Below are 23240 nucleotides of genomic sequence, written 5' to 3'. Positions count from 1 at the left end.
ATTATGAAGTGATATGCCGCGGACTGTACTTAATGTTACTCTGATCCGGTTACTTATGTGGTGGCAGATATTTAAGTAAGCTTTCTTAACGCTAATGTTATAATAGTCAGATTGCTCTGAAGATGGAGGTGATATTCTATTAATGTTCACGTTCACATAGTCGGTGATTTTTGCCGGCCGTCTTTCCTGCAACGGCAGCTTTTCTGTATTTCCTTTCTCCTGTAATATGACTTGATCGCTTTAAACTCCGCACACTGAGCTCTGATTGGTCAGCAGGCGGTGCTTTCACTGAGTTGAGCTCTTAGCCTGCAACCTAACCTGGTCCCGACCAGGTTAGCCGCTAAGCATAAGTTACCATGGAGATCTAGCCTGCTAAAAAGAGAACCAGCTTCATAGGACCGGAAAGCCGGAGTTTTCCCTGAATGTAGCCGGCTAAGCGAAAATCCTGCTTCGTAGTATACCCCCCTGGTCATGCATTAACTTGTAGTATGCACTGCCATTAAACCACGCACTGTTGAAGCCTGTGTATTGCAGTGAGGAGGAATGCTAAAGTGCATGTGAGAAATAATGCAAAAGTCACTTACCGTCACTGATAAAGTGTTGGGAAGCTTGGAGAGAAAATGTTTAGAGACCGTGTTGTTGACAGAGCAGAAGGCGCGTGCAGAAGCAGCGAGCGAGCTGCCATTAAATAGTCTCACTGACGCGAGGCGCGCACGCACAACGCAAGGGGCTGGATCGACTCATGGAATGAAACCCAACTCATGGAATGAAACCCGACGAATGAAATGACTCACATGTGTTTAATAGCATTCTTTTTTTTATCACTAAATCACTCATGGTTGTATCCTTGGATTGACATGAAAAACGAACATAAAATAGAAAGAATGATGGCTGACAGGATTATGCTTTCCTTTTCTTACTGTGTCGGCTACGAGCAAAGGCACACATTAACCCAGCTCATTTATGCAAAGATACAACATCACTCCTTTAAGTTAAAAAATAATTATGTAAACTTATGTTTGGTATTGACATGCATTCCACCTCAAGATGTTCTAACAAAACATATTTGCAGTTGGAAATAAGTGTATTGTAACATAGTATACCACTAGACCTGGATACGTTATCTTAAAGGATAAGTGTTATTCTTTCCACACTGAGGCTTCTGGGACCCTTGGGGCTCTTCAGTTTTATCCTTTTTTGGAGACATTATATTACATGTCACTTGTTAGATGCTTTTATCCAAAGCGATTTACATACATTCAGTGTGGACAATCCCCACAGGAGCAAATTGGGGTGAAGTGTCTTGCTCAGGGACACAACGACATGCTGACTGTAGTGGGACTCGAACTTGCTACGAACTTGATTCGAAGTCCAGCACACTACCCACTGAGCCACAGCCTCCCAAGCATTTTGTTTTCAACCAAATGTTGATGACATAAATGTTTATGCTCATAAAAGTATCACAGCAAAGATTGTCAATCACAAATGTAATTTAGATTAAAGAAAAAATATCTTCAACAAAAAAAAGTCCATCATCTGTCATCACCTTTCAAAAGTAATTGCGGAGAATAGCATCTGGCCTTGCACCACCACTCAGTCTCTCATTTAGAGGGAAATCCATAGGTGGGCCTAGATCATCAGCAGGTGCGAGGGGCTCTGGGGGATCATCGATGTCAGAGAGGGGGACTCTGCGATGGACAGCGATATTGTGTAGCACAATACAAGCCAGTGTTATTTGCATGCTCCTTGCGGTTCCACTCTCAGGTAGTTGAGGCATGCAAAACGCCTCTTCAGTACTCCATGCAAGCGCTCAATGGCACACCTTGTTCTTCCATTGGCGTTGTTGTAGCGCATCTGTGAGGGAGTGTTGGCCGTGGCGTGGGAAAGGGTGTCATCACCCATGGTAGGAGTGGGTAGGCACCGTCGGCTAATATAACTCCATCCGGCCTGTTGGTTTGGAATTCAGTGAACAACCGGCTCTCTCTGAAGATACGTGCATCGTGGACTGACCCAGGCCATCTCACAGCACAGTTGGTGATGGCAAGGTCAGCATCTCCCACAAGTTGCACATTGATGCTGTGCATCAGGATGCTCTCTATGGTGCTCATGTAGAAGGTCAGGATGCTCTCTATGGTGCACCTGTAGGAGGTCAGGATGCTCTCTATGGTGCTCATGTAGAAGGTCAGGATGCTCTCTATGGTGCACCTGTAGAAGGTCAGGATGCTGTCTATGGTGCACCTAGAAGGTCAGGATCCTCTCTATGGTGCACCTGTAGAAGGTCAGGATGCTCTCTATGGTGCACCTGTAGAAGGTCAGGATGCTGTCTATGGTGCACCTAGAAGGTCAGGATCCTCTCTATGGTGCACCTGTAGAAGGTCAGGATGCTGTCTATGGAGCACCTGTAGAAGGTCAGGATCCTCTCTATGGTGCACCTAGAAGGTCAGGATCCTCTCTATGGTGCACCTGTAGAAGGTCAGGATGCTCTCTATGGTGCACCTGTAGAAGGTCAGGATCGAGTAATCTGATTACAGTTACTTTCGTAAACCTGAAGTGAATACTTATTGGACTCTAAATAACCCCAATGAACAATAACAATCCACCACACCGTGAACTTTATGTTATGATATGTCTTTGCCCTGTGCTGTGTGTTGTACTTTGTATTGTCTGTTTATTGTATGGAACACACTGTAATACTCTGCACTGAACACGAATTCCACCAGCCTGGCTGTGTGGTCATTAAAGATTCTAATCTAATCTAATCTTATTGGAATTATTGGTGTAAAAGTTTCCTCACAAAATGTAATATTCATTACCGGCAGAACTGTGTGCACACTGCAGCATGTGAGCGAGCGAGATGCAGCGTGTCTGTGAGGCCCCGCCCCCGCACGCAGATGAGAGAGAAAGATATATAAAATATATTGAAAGTTAGAAACGGAGATGGTTCGATAAAATGTACAAGATAACGTTTATGTAGTATTTCTATATTGTCGAAATGACGGGATCAAATCAAAGTGAATGGCCTGCTGCTGCTGAGTGCATGGGGCAAGTGACTGGGAAAAGTTTTAAAAGTTATTACATCGTTTCAGATAATAATAATAAATAATAATTCATTCTATTTAGGGGCGCCTTTCAAAGCACCCAAGGACACCTTACAATTCATAACATATTCCAAGGAAAGGTTTTAAGACAGTACAAAGAATGCAGTCTGGGTGATGTTTTTTATGTGGGGTGCAGATGAGAGAGCTGTCCAGAATGACACCAAGATGTTGTGTTTGAGTTCTTGATAAGCCATGAAAACAGTAAAACAAGTGTCTCCTGTTCACCAACACATACCCATCTGTTATGGAAAAAGAAAGTAATCCAAAAGTATTCTAAAAGTAATCTGAATGCGTAAAACACGTAACTGTAACTGTATTCTGATTACTTTCAGAGCATGTATTCTGTAAGTAACTGATTACATTTACAAAGTAACCCTCCCAACCCTGCCTAGAAGTGATCCTTCGTTAGCGTGAAGAGTCTGCTAACCCCCCCCCCCCACGTCAACAACAACTTCAAAATTCTGGGCTATATAAAAATCGCTGGCCCGCGATAGTGTCTATTGGATACATTTTGGCCCTTGGAAAAATGTAGTTGGTGATCCCTGCGGGTAAAACTCTAACACAGGAAATATGTATTCTATAAATGTATTCGCGTAGACCTCAACAATGGAATTATGATCAGTAGAAATGACCAAGACATGGGACCTTTAACGAACTGTGGTTTTTTGAAGTGTATTTGCCTTTGGTTATTTAAGATTCTTTAATACTGCATTATTACGTTTTTTAAATAAAATAATGATTTTTAGTTGGATGTAACTTTATTACCTACAGTGGTTTAGTGATCACTGGATTTCAACACATCTGACATCCATCCATCTCAGCCCAAGCATCCCAACTAAATAAAGTGATTCTGGGACTGGCTTCCCATGAATGTGAGTGTTTGTATTCATAAAACAAGGTATTTATATTCTTTGTAAAAACAACTTTTAGTTTTACTATGTACACTACATTCTTTGATGGAATAACAATAATACAGGGACATATAATAAAAGGCAGTCATTCTTGCCAAGCAGGTTTGAGAAATACATTTATAAAATCAGCTCATTGTCTATCATTTAAACTGGAATATCTTTACAAGTACAAATTCGTGTAAAAATGTTAGAATCTGAAAACACCAAAGTATGCACGCACATTTGACCTTCGCCCGCCCTGTCATGTTAACAGTGACGAATGCTGAACATTTGAGTTTTTCATCGAATAAAAACTGGTGGTGATTGAAGTCAGACGTCTTCATCGTAGACCAACTTGACGAACACCTTGTCTTCAAGCGCCTCGTTCTGTCTGTAGACGTACATGGGCGTGTTGTCTGCATACGGGCTGGTTTCCCCTCCCTCCTGCTCCTGACTCCTCTCGGCATCCTCCTCTGAGATCAGGTCAGCGTAGGAGGCCACGCAGAGGTCGTGCTCCTGGAGAGACGCCGGGTATCGGAGGGAGGATCTCTCGATTCGCACCGAGCGTCTGACTGGAGTGAAGAAGCGAACCTCCTGGCCGTTCACCCTCACCGGTTCCTTCTGTTGGCTCGGAGGGCCACTGAGGAGAAGAACAACATAATCCTGAATTTCAGGGCATTTGACATTGACAATGAAATAGGTGCGTTTTATTGTAGCGTTTTTTATTTACAGGGACTGCTTAAACAACCAAGCTGCTTCTAAACATCAGATTTTAAAACAAAAAGAGGTTTACAAAACATCAAACACCATTAAAGATTTTTGGAGTTTTAGATATAAGTACTTTATTGATCCCAATTTGGGAAATGTTTGCGTTGCAGCAGCATAAAAAACAAGGCAATGTACATAAGAGAAATGAAGACACTAGAAATAAACAATCCAAAATATTTCTGAAATAGAAATAAAATAGCATTACATTATTTTTGGAAAATATACACGTGGAAATACAAATTTCCAGTAACAAAATATAATGCAGGATATTATATATACATTAATTGTGCTTTAGTTTAGTTATATATATTATTTATTGTCCAAGAGATGATGATTTGGAACCGTTGTTACGAAAAGTTACAGCGTTTCCTGTTTCTGTCGGAGAGAGGGGAGTTGGTCCAGAGCCTGACGCTGTATACACCCCTCCCCCTAAAGGAGGGAGCCTCACTCAGCTCTGAGTGAGACCACAGACAGCGTGGCAGTTGGAAGGGGGCAGTTCGTATTGGGTTCCAAGCCTTTTACTATGTCTCGTTTGAAAATGTATGGATATATCGTCCGGCCTTACTTTCTTTTGCACCTAAAGCCACTTCAAAAGATCATGCTGGCCCAGAATCAGCTTACTCCTTTATCCAGCCCTTTCCAAGTCTGCATATCATTCACTCACTTGTGAATGAGTCTACTGTTGCCCACTTTAAAACTAAAAAATATATGCAAGTCAATGAGACTGTCAGGAAAGACAAGATTTAGATGAGACACGACAGTCATTTCTCTGAAAGTCATGTGGAAATTTTTTCTTTTGTCTTTGAGCTGACTCTAAACCAACTGCCATCAAACAGGTGCAGTAACAGCCATGTGTGCGTGCTGTCAGTATAATTCCATTATCACCCTATCTCTTCCTCCACGCCCCCTATCTATCGGCATATCTGACAGGTGCCACGGAGAGGTCAGACAAGCACGTCGAGCACCGGGGCAAGCAAAGGCATGGCTCAGCACCAGGGGGGCGGGAACAAGGGCACTTTAGAGTGGTGCTAAATGTTATCACTTTGTCTTGAGGGTAATGTTTTTTGGTTAGAATCCTGAAATACAATCTGTAGTCAACACAAGCTTAAGAGATTTTCACGTTTTGTTCAAAGTCATAAAAGGCGTCAGTAATGCTCCACAGCGTTTCTGAAAGTCAAAATGATGATTCCCACATACCCAGGCGTTGCTGTGATCTTGTACTTGACCACTGATGAGTCACCTCTCTCTCCATAGATAAGTGCTCTGACAGGTTGAGGAGTCATCGGGATGTCGATACTCTCAGGAATGCCTTCGTTTGTTGGAATTTGGTCCTCCTCTCTCTCATTTGCTTCAGAAAGAATATCAAAATTTGAATTTATTTTCAACATAAAGTACTTCATGTTAGGATACTTAAAAAAAAGGCACAAGCGGCATATCTGTAGTGCAAGTTTACACTGCATTAATATTACAATACAGATTCAGATTTGGAGGATGTCGTTTCTGATTGATTTTGTTTTTATTATCGAGTCTGCACTAACTGATATCGATTGAAAGGTTTGACTGAAGTTCATAGTCCTATTTCTCAGACAGCAATATATTCTGCTCCAGAAAAGTCAGCAGAAGGAAGTTTAAATTAATAAAGCTTTGGCCGAATTTAACACTATTGTTAATTCTGTGTTATAGTTTCTTTGACCGTCTTGAAAAAGACTGCCGTGTCGCTTACATTTTGTGGCATGTGCCTTTACTGTAATAACAGATGTGTTTGGCTATATCAACATAATGGTAACAATACAATAAACAACAGTTTTCTTTCCAAATAATGTCAAACTAAGCCGCCCCATCATGAAACCAAAATACATGAAAAACATATATTTTTGATAAAACACACAGCCGTGCTACATGGGTGAATTGAGTGAGACACAATATATTGAACGTACGAGACGATAATCAGCCGCATACATCATGAGGCCAAATGATCTACTGATTGATATGTGTGCAATGTAAACAATGCAACACAGCTCATTGATGCCATCGTAAATAATATGAATGGTGAAAAACACACAGTGGTTACAAACAAGGCTCATTTGCCAACTACCTTGGATCTCTTCCTTTCTCTTCAGTATCTCAAACACCACAGTCCGCAGCTCGTCCACTGGCTACAACAAAAATAAAAGCAAAGACACTTAACACAGAGAGGGATTGTTTTAATTTCAGACTACAATACATTCACCTTTGATTATGATCACATGCCAACAGATCAAGCTGACAGGAGTAATATCCAAAGCTGAACTATGCAGTGATGGACAGTTCAATCTGTGAATGTTGAAATTCCCTTGCTTTCTAAAAACACACTAAAAAATGTTGACTGAATGGGCTCCAAGCGTTTTAGAGTAAATAGTAAGTGCAGAAGTATTGCTTCCAGTCAATGACGGCAAGACGCCCACTTGGTGGAAACGCTGATTGCTTCACAGGGCTCTTGTTTTAAACACAGTGACTAATGCCCCTTTCACACCAGCGCCTTTTCAGCTCCGGCTCGGAGCTAGAGCCTGAAAAGCGCCGGGTTTTCCAGTTCACACCGGAGCTGCGCCGGCTCTTAGCTCCGGAATCCGCTTCATTTCCAGCTCCAAAAAATTGTCGGTCCAGAGGCAAGAGCTTCGGAGCTAAGAGGTGACGTCGCTTACGTCTCTCTTACGTCGAGGCGTGCAGGAAACTAAACCCACCTCCCATGGGTCGACTGTTATGCCTGCCTACAAGCAGTAGTGCCTATAAACACACTTTATAAAGTCAGGCAACACTAACCAGGCTTCGTGTGATTCTGTTTATTTGTGCCTTACTTTGACCATCCGTTCACTGTTATCGATCATTGTGGAGAGAGGCAGACGTGTTGTTTTGTATTATTGCAGCTATCGGATGCAAGTAGTCAGTTTAGCTTCGGTTGCTATGCTAACATCACCCGTTTTATACCAGAGAAACTTTCATAACAGCGTTGTGATACCAAACAGTGTCAATTCAGACTGACACACATTCACTTAGGCTAAGGGGAGCTGGGGATATGCATCAGCTGCTTGTGTGAGTCGGACAGTGAATACTTTAGAGCGGCCTCTGCAGTGTGAGCTAACCGGGAGCTAACGGGAGAATACACTCCTGTGGAAGAGCAGCACTGCAGCGGTCGGTAAATGCTGCAGAAACACATTAATAAACAATGAACCACGGCACTCTGGAGAAAAGCATAAGGTTGGAGAAGTCGTTATTCAATTTATTCTGGCTTCGTGTGATTAAAAGCAACACGATCATCGACCCGACGCAGTTGTTGTTGTGAGCTGCCGTTGGGGGGCAAATCAGCGATGTAAACGGTGACGTCATGACGCAGCAAGGGCAGCTCTGGGGCGCCAGTGGGCGGTGTGCACAGAGCGGGAGCTGAAAAGGGAAACCGGAGCTGAACCAGAAAAGCTCCCGCTCGGAGCTAGAAACTGAAAAGCGCTGGTGTGAAAGACGCATGTGAGGTGAATTGCTACCGGAGAGTTTATTCAATCTTATGTGACGAAAAAGATTTGACCTCAGGCAGTGATTACGCCATGCTTAAAACACTACAGAGCGGGAGACAGATTTATGACTTTATAATTTCACATGTTCTAACTGAACACCAGGGAATATTCTCAGGAAATTATTGCATGAGCTTCTAAAATCAACCAACTAAATAAAAACCAATCACAAAAAGTAGTATTTCTCATAACTCATCCAATGTTTTTCTTTTTTTGCCACAAAATGGTCATAGCTATGTGACATCATTTTATATATTTTTATAACTATAATGATCATATCAAGGTGTGCCTTAACCTCACTGAGCTGAGGTTATTTGAGCCTCTCAGTCTGTAAGGAGAGAACAATCTTCCACCTGGTTGTAGAAAAAGCTCTATATATTCTAATCGTTAGCATAGCTAGCTAACCAGATGCTAATAACAACAGATCGCCACTGGGCTTACAACTAAAGACACAGCCACGCAAAAACTGCGGCATGTGTACGGCTCCTTATGGGTACTGCAATATTTGAAGAGCTGGAGTGGCGTTCCGGTGCTCTCCGTCAGCACTCTACACGGTTAGTGCTAGATCGTATACCTCCTGGGTTTTAGGCGGGAACTTTTGCAGCCACTGACAGCACATCTGGTAGTAAAAGTAGACACATTTAATTTAATTTTGCATGGGCTCTTCGCGACTCTGGAGTCCTGCAGGAATCCGGAGGACAGTGAACAGGAGTGAGAGGGAGCACACTCCTAAAAAATATCCACCTTTTTTTTTTTTTTAAATAAACCTGGTACTGTGTGTGTCACTGTAATCCGAAAAAACGCACTCAGTGGCTTTCTGAGTGTTAAATCCCATCTGTGCTTTTCTTCTTGTGAGATGTCATTTTTTTTAAATATTAGTAATCCAAAGTTATGAATTCTCAAAATATTATATTTATGATATTTTTGTGTATGTATTCATGCTCGTCTCTTGTCCTGGGTGGCAGGTTACGTCACTTCCGCCTAAAACCCAGGAGGTATACGATCTAGCACTAACCCACTCTACACCATGGATGTATAATAAGAACTGGATACAGCGTGGGAGGCGGGGTCTCGTTCTTTCCTATGAGAGCTGCTCATTGGCGCAGGAAGACAAAATGGCCCAACTTTTGAGAGAGCGAAACGTCACAGATTACCCGTCATGCCTGGCTGTCAGAGCAGAAGAACCCGTATGTGCGCTCACAGAACATGCGCCCCTTAAGCCCCGCCCCCCCACTCTCGGCTCACTAGAATGAATGGACAGAGACAATAAATCTAGATTCGGCTTTTAGTGCATTTTACAACTTTAAGGACCGAATGATTCTAATAAGGGCTATAAAATAGTTCATACTGGGTAGTTTATTTAGTTACAAAAAAATTATCCACCGATTTACAGACATCTCTTTCTCCATGTTAGTCAATGGGAAAAAGTTGTTTTGGGCCGGGTGACGTCAAGGAAATTGCAGTACTGCCGTTTGGACACAACGAATATTGGCACAGAGTCCGGCGCACTTCCTGGGGGCTTGCTCTACACCCCTTTCAGATGAGACATACCACGTGAAGACACGTTACGCTCGTGTTGTGTTCAAGGAACTTGTCCTTGGCCAGGAAAAACAGGCACTCGCTTGTTTAATTATTTTGCGGTCTAGATTTCTTAAACATTTTTTGAAGTGAGAAGTTGTCCGTCAGTCGGACCCACCCCCCCAAAAACGAAAACGCTTTGGTTCTCCACGAATTACACAAGTCATCCAAATCAGCATTGAAAAGCGGGAGGCGCCGAAAGGCGACTCATTCGCATGCATGGTAACGGAGAAAAGTAAAGGACAAAGTTGATGGTTAAGTGTTAGCACCCCCCGAAGAGACACAAGCTCTTACGTTGATATTGGAAATTTCAATAAATTCAATTTGGCAGCCGCAGTGCAGCGCCGCTGCCTGAAAAGAAGAAAGAATATCCGAATAACGAAATTAAAACCGAATAGTAGGGCAACGAACGAATATTCGGATATTTGGGTACAGCCCTAGTGTGTTTACAAGAAAACTCCTAGGGGCATATTTGATGACAAAAAATGATTGGGTAAAATATTAGCTTCGATTGAATATCATTGGTCATGACCGAAAGAACGAGATTGCGGATACAAGCGGCCGAGATGGGTTTTCTCTGCAGGGTGGCTAGTATCTCCCTTAGGGATAAGGTGAGAAGTTCGGTCATCGGGGAGGGACTCGTAGTTGAGCCGCTCCTCCTTCGCGTCGAAAGGAGCCAGTTGAGGTGGTTCGGGCACCTAGTTAGGATGCCACCTGGGCGCCTCCCTAGGGAGGTGTTCCAGGCACGTCCAGCTGGGAAGAGACCAAGGGGTAGACCTAGGACCAGGTGGAGGGATTATATCTCTTCGCTGGCCTGGGAGCGCCTTGGGATCCCCCAGTCAGAGCTGGTTGATGTCGCCAGGGAAAAGAAAGTTTGGGACTCTCTGCTAGAACTGCTACCCCCGCAACCCGACCACGGATAAGCGGGAGAAGATGGATGGATGAATATCATTGACATCTTACCTCCAGCACAACGCCAACAGCCTCTTCGAACATTGGCAGGACCTCCATGTTGCCCTCCTGCTCCATCAGACGGGCCTGGCAGATCCAGTATTTGGCAAACTTCCTGGACACAGCCGGCAGCCGTGAGAGGACCCCCTTCACCTGCTCCAGAGGGCAGCCCTGTGGATGAGAGGAGCATATCAGAAAAAGGTTAACCTATAAGAAATTAAGCCATATCCTACTTTATAAAGAAATAAAGTAAAGGGGCTTGAGGCTATTTAACAATCATCAGCCCTCTGTATAATGATAGCAGGTCTTTAGCCCGCCAAAAATGTTGGCTGTGAATGGCTTGCTTTTAACGTCTTAAGCCCTGAGCCTGTTTTTCAGGTTTCAGGCTCGAAAATGCCACTAACACAACAAAGACTATATCTTCACTTCTAAAAGGGGTAAATTAATAATCTTTTCTCTCAAAGCAAGGTTACATCTGTGATTTGGAAGTAGAAGTGTCAGAATCAATATAGATGTTTTTATTTTAAAGTAAATTCAGATGGAACACAGTAAAAACATGTAAATTCTAATGTCCGCCTAAACAAAAAACCCATTACTTATAGTGAAAACCACCCTTGAATGATGGGCTAGTAGACTAAAAGCTTTAGGAATCCAAACTATAACATATAATAAGTACCCTGTATCAAGATTGATGCAAAACAAGTGAAATTTGACATTTTTAGAGAGGTTTAGAAAAATAAAGTCCAAGCGGACTCACCTCTGGGTAATTTGGGAACCATCAGTTCCATTTGAACTTTTTCACTGTAAAAATCATTTTATTACTTTGAATTATCACTATAGGTATTCATTCCATCCAAATACAACTGTTATGAAAAAAAAATTAAAAAAAATAAAACATAGGCCTACTCTGTTATCCTCTGAGCCTCTGAATTAGCCCTGAGCGAAAAATGCTAACCTATTACTGCACCAAAAATCACTCCTAGCTCCCTTATTACTTATCCTAGCTGCACATCCCACACATCGTTTATGATCGTAAAGACACAGAATCTAACGGTGCCCACCTCAACACTGAAATATACAAACTTGCGACGTTATCAACAAAAACGTACATCAAAACAAGTGGCGCTAGCGCTAATGCGCTAGGCTAACATGGCTCACCTTCCCCTTTGTCTGGTCTAAACTGGTCTTCAATGGCATTAAAACGATAAAAACGATGATGTAGTTAATCCATAGGTTAATATCCAATGTGGCTGTGTCCCCTTTGAAATGTTCTGATAATCTATAAGCAATAAAACTGCAATTCCGTTATCTGCTGTCCGCTCTGTGCTCCATGCGCTCTGGGTCCTGCAATTCCTGCTTCCTTACGTAGTAAACAATAAGTAAAGTCTCCTGCGTAATGTACTTAAGCTGGCTGGCATTCTTTATACTTTACGCAGTACCATATCTCTGGAACCCATTGGTTGATTTGGGTGATTTACACCTTTTTCTTAACCATTACATCGATGGGCAGTTCCCAAATCCACGTAAACATTACCATTGCGGACGTAATAGAGAAGCAAACGAAACATATCTGAAAGTACAAGCCTGGACGGCAAAACTTTATACCCAGTATATTGCCATAAATATGATGATGGATTATCAGTAAACATTTCTATGTGACACAAAGACATTGGATTAACCTTGAGCGGCGTTTTTATTCCGTTGAACACAACTTTTGATCACAAATCAAAAAAGGTAAGACGTAATTATTGTAATATTTTTGAAACCGGATGTTGTTTACTTTCTCTTTTCTGGCTGATAGCTCCAGGAATTCGAGGTCGGACAGTGATGACATTACATGTGTGGGATCTGTGGAGTCTCAGCTTTAAATCGTATATCTTGTTTGTGCAGTTAAGATAGTAATAAGGGCATTTCTACCGTGATTTCTGTGTAAAAAAGCGTTAGCATTAGTTAGCATTTTTTCACTCAATGCTAATTCAAAGGCTAGGTATTACTCGTGTTTTTTTTAGCTAACAATTGTTCTTATTGTCAGTTAGCGGAGTTTCTTACCTTTAAAAGGGTATGAAACATTAATAGTTTCATAAATGTTAAGAAGCCCTGAGACATAGTCTCGTAAAAAAACGGTGGGAGGGGTCCACTGGGGGGACCTTCGGGCTTAAGAGGTTAAACAAGGCCTTTTTTGAATCCACCCCCACTTTAACATCTATTTTTAATAATTTTCCATAGAGCCTCATTCAACGCCCATCAAACTAAGTCAATGCATATTTCCACCACCATATAACTTCCATGGGATTGTGCAGTGGGAGATTACATCACCATTAAAGAAGGCCATGGAAACCAAAGAGAAGGAAATTCCTGCGCCGTGTACCTTTGCGAGCAATATGATGCAGTCAGCCAGGGATCTGTCCACGGCAGAGATGAGGGAATGGACCTTGTCTTCCTCATTCATGGGGCCCCAGAAAGGCTGGTGCATGGCGACAGTGAGCCTGACCGCAGTTTTCACCGGCATCGGGGGACGCTTGTAGGAAATGCCCTTAGCTTCCCGCCATTCCTGCAGCTTTTTTCTTTAAATCAAACAATAGGGTAGGGTTAGATAACACATTTCATACTTCATTGGAGAGCACATAAAACAAGGGAAGAGGAATGACAGAAGTCCAAGGACAAATTAGGGGAAACTGGACTTTTACACAAATTTAAAGGAATAGATCAGCCTTTTATGAAAATCATCTTCTTGTATAACTTGCTTAAGCACGCTGAGTCTGCTTTTATCTAGTTTCCGACTTCTATTTGACAAACATAATAATATATATAGTTGTCAGAGGATACTTTCATATTGATGTGGGTCAGTCATATTTTTGAGCGGCCTGTTGATGCCGTCAGATTGGTGGTGTGTCCACAGGATCCATTGACATCATAGTGTATGTGCATTTCATCACTATCATTCAAATAAGAATGATCACTAGCTCAGATTGGGTCGGGACATGGAAACATTGATGGGGATATCTTTAATCTTCCTATACCAGTTGATCTGAAATTGACCTCATCCCAAATTGATATTTTGATCTTTCTTTAGATGTATTTGGCAGCCAAAAAGTATTCCCATGATAAAAATACATCCTGTTAGTCATGTTTGTAACATCCACAGAATTGTGACTAAAAAGTCTCTGTCCACTAGGGGTGGACGGATCGATCCCAAAATATAGATACTAGAGCCAATAGGATCGATACTTTTTTCCCCCCCTCTCCTCTACTCGTCAATTTCATCAAAAACTATGTGCAGATGAACACAAGTATATGCGCTCTTTTCTTCTCTCTCCACTGCAGCACGCTCGTTGTCTGAATGCCGATTATCAAGCTGACGGACAGCAACCAACAGGGCAGGACAGCAGCCGCCAGCGACTCGCGAGTGCGACACACACACGCACATGATGGCTGAGAGAAAGAGGAGCGTTGTGTGGAGCTATTTCACAACTGTCAATGAAAACTTAGCGAACTGTGATGTGTTTATTTGTCTATAAAAACTGTCTTGTCTTTATTCATGAAAATGAATTCAGATTTAGTCTATTTATGATGCATTCAGCACAAAAATCATGTCATGCAGCTCTCCCCTATATATAAGTACATAAGAAGCTTTTCATTTTATTTTATATCGGTATCGGTGATACTGGCCCTGAAATACTTGGCATCGGATCAAATTCAAATGTTGTGGTATCGTCCACCCACACAGATTTGATCACTTGGCAAACAAAGAAAGGAGGTTTAACATAAGCTAGGGCTGGGCGATAAATCGATTTTATCGATTAACTCGAGTGTGTAGTTCACGTCGACTTGTTTAAATGAAAATCGGTTTTCTCTTCAACATCCGCCAACGCTTCCCTCTGGGCTCCCGTAGTTCGGAATGGGCTCAGCCCTCCCTCCGCACAGTGCGCGCATTTACCAAATAGAGTGATACACAAACAACATGACAACGAGCAGGGAAGAACTTGTTCCAAAGAAAGGCACGGTGTCATCCGTTATTTGGAATTGGTTTGCGTTCGCGAGGTCAGATTTAGACCAGTCAACACCCCGCTGCAAAGTATGTTTGAAGTCTGTTGCTAGCAAAGGCAGCAGTATGACAAATTTACTGCAGCACCTCAAACAAAAGCATCCTGCTGAATGGGAGAAATGTTGCGCGCAGCGGAATGAAAAAGACCGCGGCACTACAAGCACCTCACGCACAGCCGCCAACATACAGATGCGGTCGGTATGTATATAGCAAAGGATATGGTGCCAATATATACGGTGGAAAAGCCGGGGTTTATTAACATGATTAAAGTTTTGGACCCCAGGTATGTGTTACCAAGCCGAAAGTTCTTCTTCGAAGTGGCCTTGCCTCAGCTATATAATAGCACAAGACAACGGGTCGCAAAGGAGTTGGAAGAGGTGTCCTTTTATTCTGCCACCACAGATTTATGGTCGAGTCGGACGATGCAGCCGTATATGAGTCTTACTGTGCACTTTATTAACGACTGGACTCTGCGGAGCGTCTGCCTCCAAACGGCATACTTTCCAGAGGACCACACAGGTGAAATTATAGCTAAAAGCTTTATTATGGGGCTAAAAGATGCCCTAAACTCATGGAACCTTGCCGAAGACCGACTCATTTGCATGACTACTGACAGCGGCAGCAACATGATTAAAGCTCTGAAGGACAATGCGTGGTCCAACCTCCAGTGCTTTGGACACAGATTGCACAATGCTATCGGTAAGTAAGTCTAATGACTATGCATCAAGTTGTGGAAATTGCGTGAAGAATGAGGCAAAACTATTTCTCACGTTGACCAAGTGCGTGAGTCGTTTATTTCTGTGAATGACATGAAAGACATACCGCTCGTCTTAAAGGGGCCGTGGTCACTTAACAGCTAAACGTACAACATCACGACTGTGCATGTAAAACATGAAACACAAGACACTGAAAGATGATGGTGAATTATGAATCTCACATTCACTACAAAGTGACATTTTTCCCATACGCAAGACAGTCTAATGCATCATGTAATTAATGTATTATATCAAGCCAATATGTTGACAAAATGTGTATGAATAAATAAATATCTAATCATAATGGTTTACATGCCGTGTGTGTGTCCTTTGTGCGTTAATATTTTGCAGAAATTGAAGCAAGACAAGTTTGTGAATGTAGTGGTATGTTCCAGTAAAATGTGTTTTGATTATGTATTCTTCATTTACTACAGAGAATGGTGTGAAGGACCCACGGATCGATCGTGCTATTGGGGTATGTACAAAGGCTGTGTCTGCCTTTTCTTACAGCTGGATAAAAAGAAGAGACATGAGTGAAGTACAGGCAGAGCTTGGTCTACCCACTCATCAGCTGATAACAGAGTCCCCGACCAGATGGGGTTCACGCCAAAGAATGATTGAGATTTCTCGAACAGGAGAAGGCTGTAGTCCGTGTCCTGGGTTCGGACAATAAAAGTCGCCATCTTGTGCCCACTTGGCAAGATCTGGATGTGTTGGAGTCGATAAATAAAGCTATAAAACCACTCCAAGAATTCACTGATGCACTCTCCGGGGAGTCTTATGTTAGTGTTTCATACATCAAACCAGTGCTCCATCTGTTCAAAACCAGTCTCCTACAGCCAGAGGAGGAAGACGCAGAGCTCACGAAAACAATAAAAGGAAAAGTAATGCGGTACCTTGACGACAAATACAGCGACCCTGTAAAAGAGTAACTCTTGGACATGTCCTCACTGGTTGACCCAAGGTTCCGCACAACCTACATTGACCCAGACAAGGTGGAACCTGTCAAAAAAAGAGCTGTTGCTGAGATGATGTCTCTACCTGCTCCTGCCAACAACAGTACACCACAGCAGCCTGGCACGGCTGTGCAGGTGCGCCAAGAAGATGCACAGCCTCCACCCAAGAAAAAGATGACTTTAGCGGCCTTCTTCAAAAAGAATCCAGTGTCATCTCCCAACCAGTCAGAGGCAGAAAAGATAGAGACTGAGCTGAAATCTTTCTTATTGACCCCTGAGGTAGACCCAGACACCAATCCTCTTGAGTGGTGGAAGCCGAATTTTCCTAGGCTAAGTGTCCTGGCAAAAAAATACCTCTCAATCCCAGCAACAAGTGCACCCTCAGAGAGGGTTTTCAGTGTGGGGGGGGGGCATTGTTACATGCCACCGGGCATGTCTAAAGCCTCAGGCTTGTCTTCCTGGCTAAGAATGTTTAGAAAAGAGGATAGTCAAACTAAAACAGCACAACAAAAAAACACCTTATGCTCTCATGCACTGATAATTAATGCTGTTGAATGTTTTGTTGGCACTTTATCAGAACTACCTCCAATCTACTAATAGCAAGATGTTCAACTTGTGTTTAAAGAAATATTGTATGTTACAAAAATCGGGGATTTCTTTTTTTGGCCATATCGCCCAGCCACATAAGCACAAATTCAAGGGAAAGCTACTCTACATGAAGCAGGGTAAAACACCAAACAGGCATAGCTAGTTTTAAAACAAGGGGGGGTGACTTGAGATTTGCTTACACCCACTGGTGAGCACTTGTTGAACAGGAGCCTTCAGTGAGGGTTGAGTTTACAAAACACAACAGACACATTATTTTGACTCTGAACTAAATGAACCTTTCCATTTAAGTAACACACATGAGGAACTGAGGTATTGCAGCCCTCCTGCCGCGGCAAAATATCAAAGTCATGAGCCATAATCTCACTGTCAACTATGGTAGTTTCATGATATAGATGTACAGGTCAGGTAGATTTACAGGTCATCGTACTATCCTACTTACATTCGTTCCTCCTGGGCAGCAGTCAGTTTTTTTCCCTCCGTCTGGGGAATGACCCTGACCGGGAACTTTGGAGTCTTCGTGAGTGTGGCCTGACTGGTATGGCTGATGGTCCTACCAGCCCGTGGCACTGTCTGGGCCACCACTGGAGCGCTTGTTCTTTTAAAACCTGCTTGTGGTGGAGGGGCATTTGCTGAAATGTGTCCCTTCTTATCATCTGTCTTTTTGCATGTCTTAGATTTCACTGCCAGCTCAGCCACAGCAGCACTTGTAACCCCTATGACTGTAGGGGGGACGACTTTGCATTGTTGGCCCTTTCTTTGCCCCGTCTGTTTTGTAGACGTGACTGTAGGTTGACCACTCGATTTAACAGATTTTGACATCCCTACTCTCCCTTCTGGTCTAATAGCTGCGTATTTGGAGGAGGTGGGCACTGATTTCAGTCCACATGATAGCTGAGTCTTATAAGATGGCGGTTTACCCAAAAGTGGTTTAGAGTTAGTCATGTTCTGATTTTGAACTCGAAACCCAGCTCTTGTTCTCTCTGTGTTATTTAGAGCAGTGGTAGGTAGTGTTCTCCTCTGAGCCAGGTCAGACCTCTGGGAAACGGAAACTGATGACGAGGTGCTGGATCTCACCTTGTTAGCAACAGAAGCTGTGGTGGCGGTGTTCGTATGAGCGGCTGTTGAAGAGGTGTGTGTTAAGTTCTGACTGTTTCTTGGCTGAATCACTGTAGGAATGAGTCCAGTTTTTGTTTTGACCATAGGGCCAAGACTCATCCTGACACTGTTTGTCTTCATTTGACATGACCAGGTAGCGTTCGAGCTGCCGCCAAATTTGCTGTTTGATTTTGTTACAGCTGTACTCCCTGAGTTTTTGGCAGAAGGCGGTTTTCGGGTGTTTGGCTGCTTTTTGAGGTGGCTGGCTGCGATAAGGTTGGATTTGGAGGACACAGCGTTGTACGTTGTTGTCAGCACAGGGTTTTGTTTAGGTTTTGCCTGTGCAACGCCAGAGGTTGCAGATGGGCGATTGGTATTCTGTCGTACAGTCAGGATTTTGTCTTTTACATTCACGTTGTTTGCGATACCAAATGCCCCTTTGGCCGGATGTTTTGCGGATTGAGTGTTTTGACTTTTTGTACTTTCATATCTTAATCTGTCAGCTGGAGTCTTGTTCTCTTTTCCATTAACAACCTGTAAAACAACAAAATGATTAGAAAAAACAATAGCGAGACATGGATGATAGCCAAGTCAGCCCCAAATATTCAAATCATTTAATTTAATTTAAAAGAGGCAAATAAGGGTTTGATTCAGTTAGAATAAGTGGGGTTGCAATTTCACCAACAAGGTAAAGTCAGCCACACATAAAGGTCCAAATCATTTAATTTAAACGAGGCAAATAAGGGTTTGGAGTTTTGTGGGATGAGTAGTTGGAATTTCCCCAACAAGTTAAATAAACAATCTCCTACACTCACCTGTCTAGACATGACAGGATTCTTAACTTGCCAGTCATCACGGAGGTATGGCCTGTGAAGTCAAATTGAGTTCATCATGTATCAAAGAAATAAATTAACATTTGATGGACACATTGTGAGTCTTGCAGTGTTGTTTCTCTTACTTAGGGTTGGGCGGTTTCAGCTTTCCTTTTCCTGCCAAGTATTCCATCAGCTTCTGCTTACGCAGCTCTGTGACAAAACAAATTAAACCGGAATTCAGCATTGGTCTTGTTTCATTATACTCAACCTATACATTTATTCCATATTAAATATGCATGTGTAGTGTTCGAACCAAAAATATGAAGGCCACATACTGTAGCATTAAATATATATGTCTGCATACATAAGAATAATGTATGTCTTGAAATTATCGGTATGCCCACTAATGTTAGAAATGTATGTGTTTATATTTTTGTACACAAGTACCTTTTTAAAATATATTGGGATCTCAGTGACTCTACCTGTAAGACCTGTGTGTAAATATATATATAGCTATATAATTGAACTTTAACTTTCACCAACCATGCAAAATAGGAACTGAGTAGGCACTTGCTGCCATCTGGCTGCAGGTCGGTAATAAACCTAAATATCTACATTTTCTGCAGCATACTAAAGCTTAAACAATTGGTTAATTTATTTGATTAGCTGAACATCAGATACCTAGTTTACAATCTGACAACATATTGAACAGAGGATGTATATAGAAAATAATAAGAAAAATAATCTGATACAAAATAACATTATTTTTCTCTGAAAATCACTAAATCCAGCCTAATTATAAGCAGCGTTGCCCTTTATTTGCACTAACAACCCATTTTTTTATTAAGTCAAATGATGTTAAATGTTCTTTTTATTTTAGGCACTGTTACATGCCTGTGCATTTCTTACAGACCTACTAGTCTTATAATTTAATCACGATTCTAAATCTGTGTTTCATTGCCGGTGTTGTGCCAAATTATGCACCCCCGCAGTGAAATGCACCCCTTCCCATTGTCACGGGAACGCGCATTTGAAAATGAAACATTTACACCTTAAAACGATGTTTAAAACTAAAAGTTCAGTTTTTTTTAATGGTCGTTTAGTGGTAGCTCATATAGTCTTGATTCTTGTGGTTAAACTTTTCGCTCCGTATTTTGATGGTTGGGGTGTTGCAATATACGTTGGTCAGGGGGACATTATTTGTTGAAGCGCAGGTGGCCCGAGGGGACGACATGAGCCAAGGGACCAGGGCTGAAGTCGAATAGTCCATTTAGCTTAGGAACCTTCCTAACCGAGTGAAATGACCCGGAAGTACCTCAGTGGCAGCCATGATAAGTGCCGTTCGAATTCTCTAGATGAAAGGAAAGGAGGTTTCAAACTTCTTTTATAACCTCCTTTAGCGTAGGAACCACTGGACCTCCCTGACCGAAAGGAGAGGAGAAAATGCTGCCCCACGATGCCTTGCGGCCGCAGCATTTGCCATCACACAACATTCGGCCGTTCACGGAAACAACCGATTATGACGAGAAATTATATCATGAAAGTTACGGTGCTTATTAAGCTTTTTAAATCGTATGTGGTAACTTGCCAAAGTGCTTTGTTTTGAACGTTCATCAGTATTATCATCAAAAAGAGAAATATGAACGTTAGTTTTTACTGAAATGATCAAATAAAGTCAACATTTCACAGTGTTTACTGAGCTGTGGGGTTTGTTCAACTTTTAAAAGATGTTTGAATGGTGATATACACAGTGATAGATGTTAAGGACTAACGTTTATAATAAATACATTTGTATTTATTTTAAGATCTTTTCATACTATCATACGTATTGGGATCATTTGTATTAATGTGGACCGGAGGGAGAGGGTAACGAGCATAAGTTTCACTTTCCTTTTTCATTTCAATTCCAACTTTGGTCATGAAGAATATGTTTCTCTGTCATCCACGTTCATAAAGCAACAGCATCAGAGCACGGCGCAGTCTCTAGATGAGTTGACAGTAGTCCCTCGTTCTTACAGTGTTTCCCCTATATACAAATAGCGGCGGCCTTAATGTAACAACATTCATAATTAAGTAAATGTAACACCCTTTTCATCCCGGTTACACTTTTCATTTGCCCTGTACGATGGGCGCTGTAAGTGATGAAAGTGGGGGATGTTGGCTTATCAGGCGCCCGCAGCTCACAGCCAAAGTGCGAGCGAGAGAGAGGGCGCACCGGTACCGGCGCTGTTGTTATATAGAATCTGGTGCTAGCTGCGCTAACGGATATAAGAAGTAGATGTTTCTACAACTAGGGAGGGTGGAGGAGAGCTCTCCTGTCAGACTGAGAGGCTCAGTGAGGTAAAGGACTCTGAGTGGTTAGATATTTAATTTTAGTCTAAGACTAAGTTATCTCAGTGGGTCTCAAACAAATGTGTGTTTACAAATTATGTAAACACATATTTCCAAAGCACTCCTTTACAATTATTAGGATAAATAAAAACAGGTTTGAAATCATTCCAATGTATACTATAGGACAGTAAACCAAAAATATCGTTTAAAGTTGGAGAGATACAAAAATATGCATACATAAATAAATATTAGGTAAAATAAGATATAAATGAACAACAAAAATGAAATAAGTTACATTTATTTGTTATTGGCTATGGTAGGTTATTGGTTATGTTCACATACTTATTTGATTATTAAAATGTAAACCGGTCTTTTTCATATGGGTGTTTTAGAGTTGGACCCCCTAGATCAGGTATCTAGTAATTGTGTGCTCAAAGTGCACCAGATTGAAGCATTTTACTTTAAAATGTTCAAATAAATCTTCCCGGGGTGCATGATGGTTAGTCATTTTGTCCGACTTGCTCTGGAGGCTCGCCTACATGAGACGTTGAAATCTCGCGGGACAAAGACGCCCGCAGCCTTGAGAGCGAGGCGGCGCAGTTCCTCTCCACGGGCTGCGGAAGCGAAATGCTTGATGGGAAACGACTCGCTGGTATCTCGAGCTGAGCGCATCGTAAACACGTTGGATAGTGAAAGTGCAGTCGGATTCTCTAAACTTTGTACCGCAGTCTCTTCTCCTAAATCCTTTTGAATTCTCCTATCCACTATCCATTAACCCCGTGACGTTTCACTCAGAGGTCAAGGAATAGACGATGTAGACGTTACGAGCAGATTTTTGGATTATCCGACCGCAACCCAGGCATGAGCGTCACCTGTGCGTCAACAAATAAGAGCGAACAGTTTAACCACAAGAATCAAGACTATATGAGCTACCACTAAACGACTCACAGTCTGAAAATTACCATTAAAAAACCCTGGACGTTTACTTGTAGTTTTAAGCATCGTTTTAAGGTGTAAACGTTTCATTTTAAAATGCGCATAATTTGGCACAACACCAGTTTGTAATTATTTTTACCAAATCACGTACGTAATAAAACGCAATGCATATTACTTATAGCACCTTAACGTATATGGCTTTGTTTATCATTATATGTAACACAAGTGCAGTAACATCTTAAATCCATATTACTACCCTAACGCTACGCATTTGATCTTCAACAAGACTAATGTAAAGCCTCTAATGACACATATGCAGGGCCACCAAACTATCACCATGAGGTTCATTTATTTAGCTGGACAAGGAAATGTTTGCTCGCTTACATGCTAAGATAACACTAAGCTAATGTTTGCTACACTACCATGGGTTAGCTTACACAAGGTAGCTAACCCTAACACACTTAATTAGCTCACAATGCTAACCTTTTCTGGAAGGTATCGATACGGTCTCTCCTTCTTCCATTTCTATCAGACTTAAGTCTCTTATCCTCAGCAGATTTGTTAGGAAAATGGCTCGTTGGACGTGTGTAGTAGTGAATGTACGTTATAGCAAAAATGCTCAGTAACGTCTCTGGTTAAATTAACGGTAGCTTCATAACAACTGAGTTCGCGGATCCAGGTTTGAAGCTGCCGCAACTGAACGCCTACTCTTCTCTGATTGGACGATTTGAATTAAAATAAGTACCACGCATGTGCATAACCGCAGCGCTGATTGGAGCAGAACATGTAAACAAAAATAGTTTGAACGACAGCTGATGTCTGTTGTGAATCCCTTTATTATAAACTAAACACTGATTGAACATATAAAACA

The 23240-nt window shown here is 42.0% G+C and overlaps 1 protein-coding gene across 1 annotated transcript; it reads right to left on the bottom strand.

The window, feature by feature from the left end:
* Positions 1-4108: 4108 nt before the first annotated feature.
* On the bottom strand, positions 4109-23066 carry ckap2l (cytoskeleton associated protein 2-like). Its single transcript, XM_034091916.2, has 9 exons — positions 22853-23066; positions 19246-19312; positions 19103-19154; positions 17632-18821; positions 13196-13391; positions 10840-10998; positions 6852-6912; positions 5954-6104; positions 4109-4628 (listed from the first exon to the last, which is right to left on the bottom strand). The coding sequence occupies exons 1-9, from the start codon at positions 22890-22892 to the stop codon at positions 4319-4321; spliced, it is 2226 nt and encodes a 741-aa protein (XP_033947807.1). The 5' UTR covers positions 22893-23066; the 3' UTR covers positions 4109-4318.
* Positions 23067-23240: the final 174 nt, after the last annotated feature.

The sequence above is a fragment of the Pseudochaenichthys georgianus genome, chromosome 9 (assembly GCF_902827115.2).
Source record: "Pseudochaenichthys georgianus chromosome 9, fPseGeo1.2, whole genome shotgun sequence".
In the NCBI taxonomy this organism is placed as follows: Eukaryota; Metazoa; Chordata; class Actinopteri; order Perciformes; family Channichthyidae; genus Pseudochaenichthys; species Pseudochaenichthys georgianus.
Note: the sequence above shows the minus strand (reverse complement) of the source record. Positions and strands in the feature narration are given on the sequence as shown.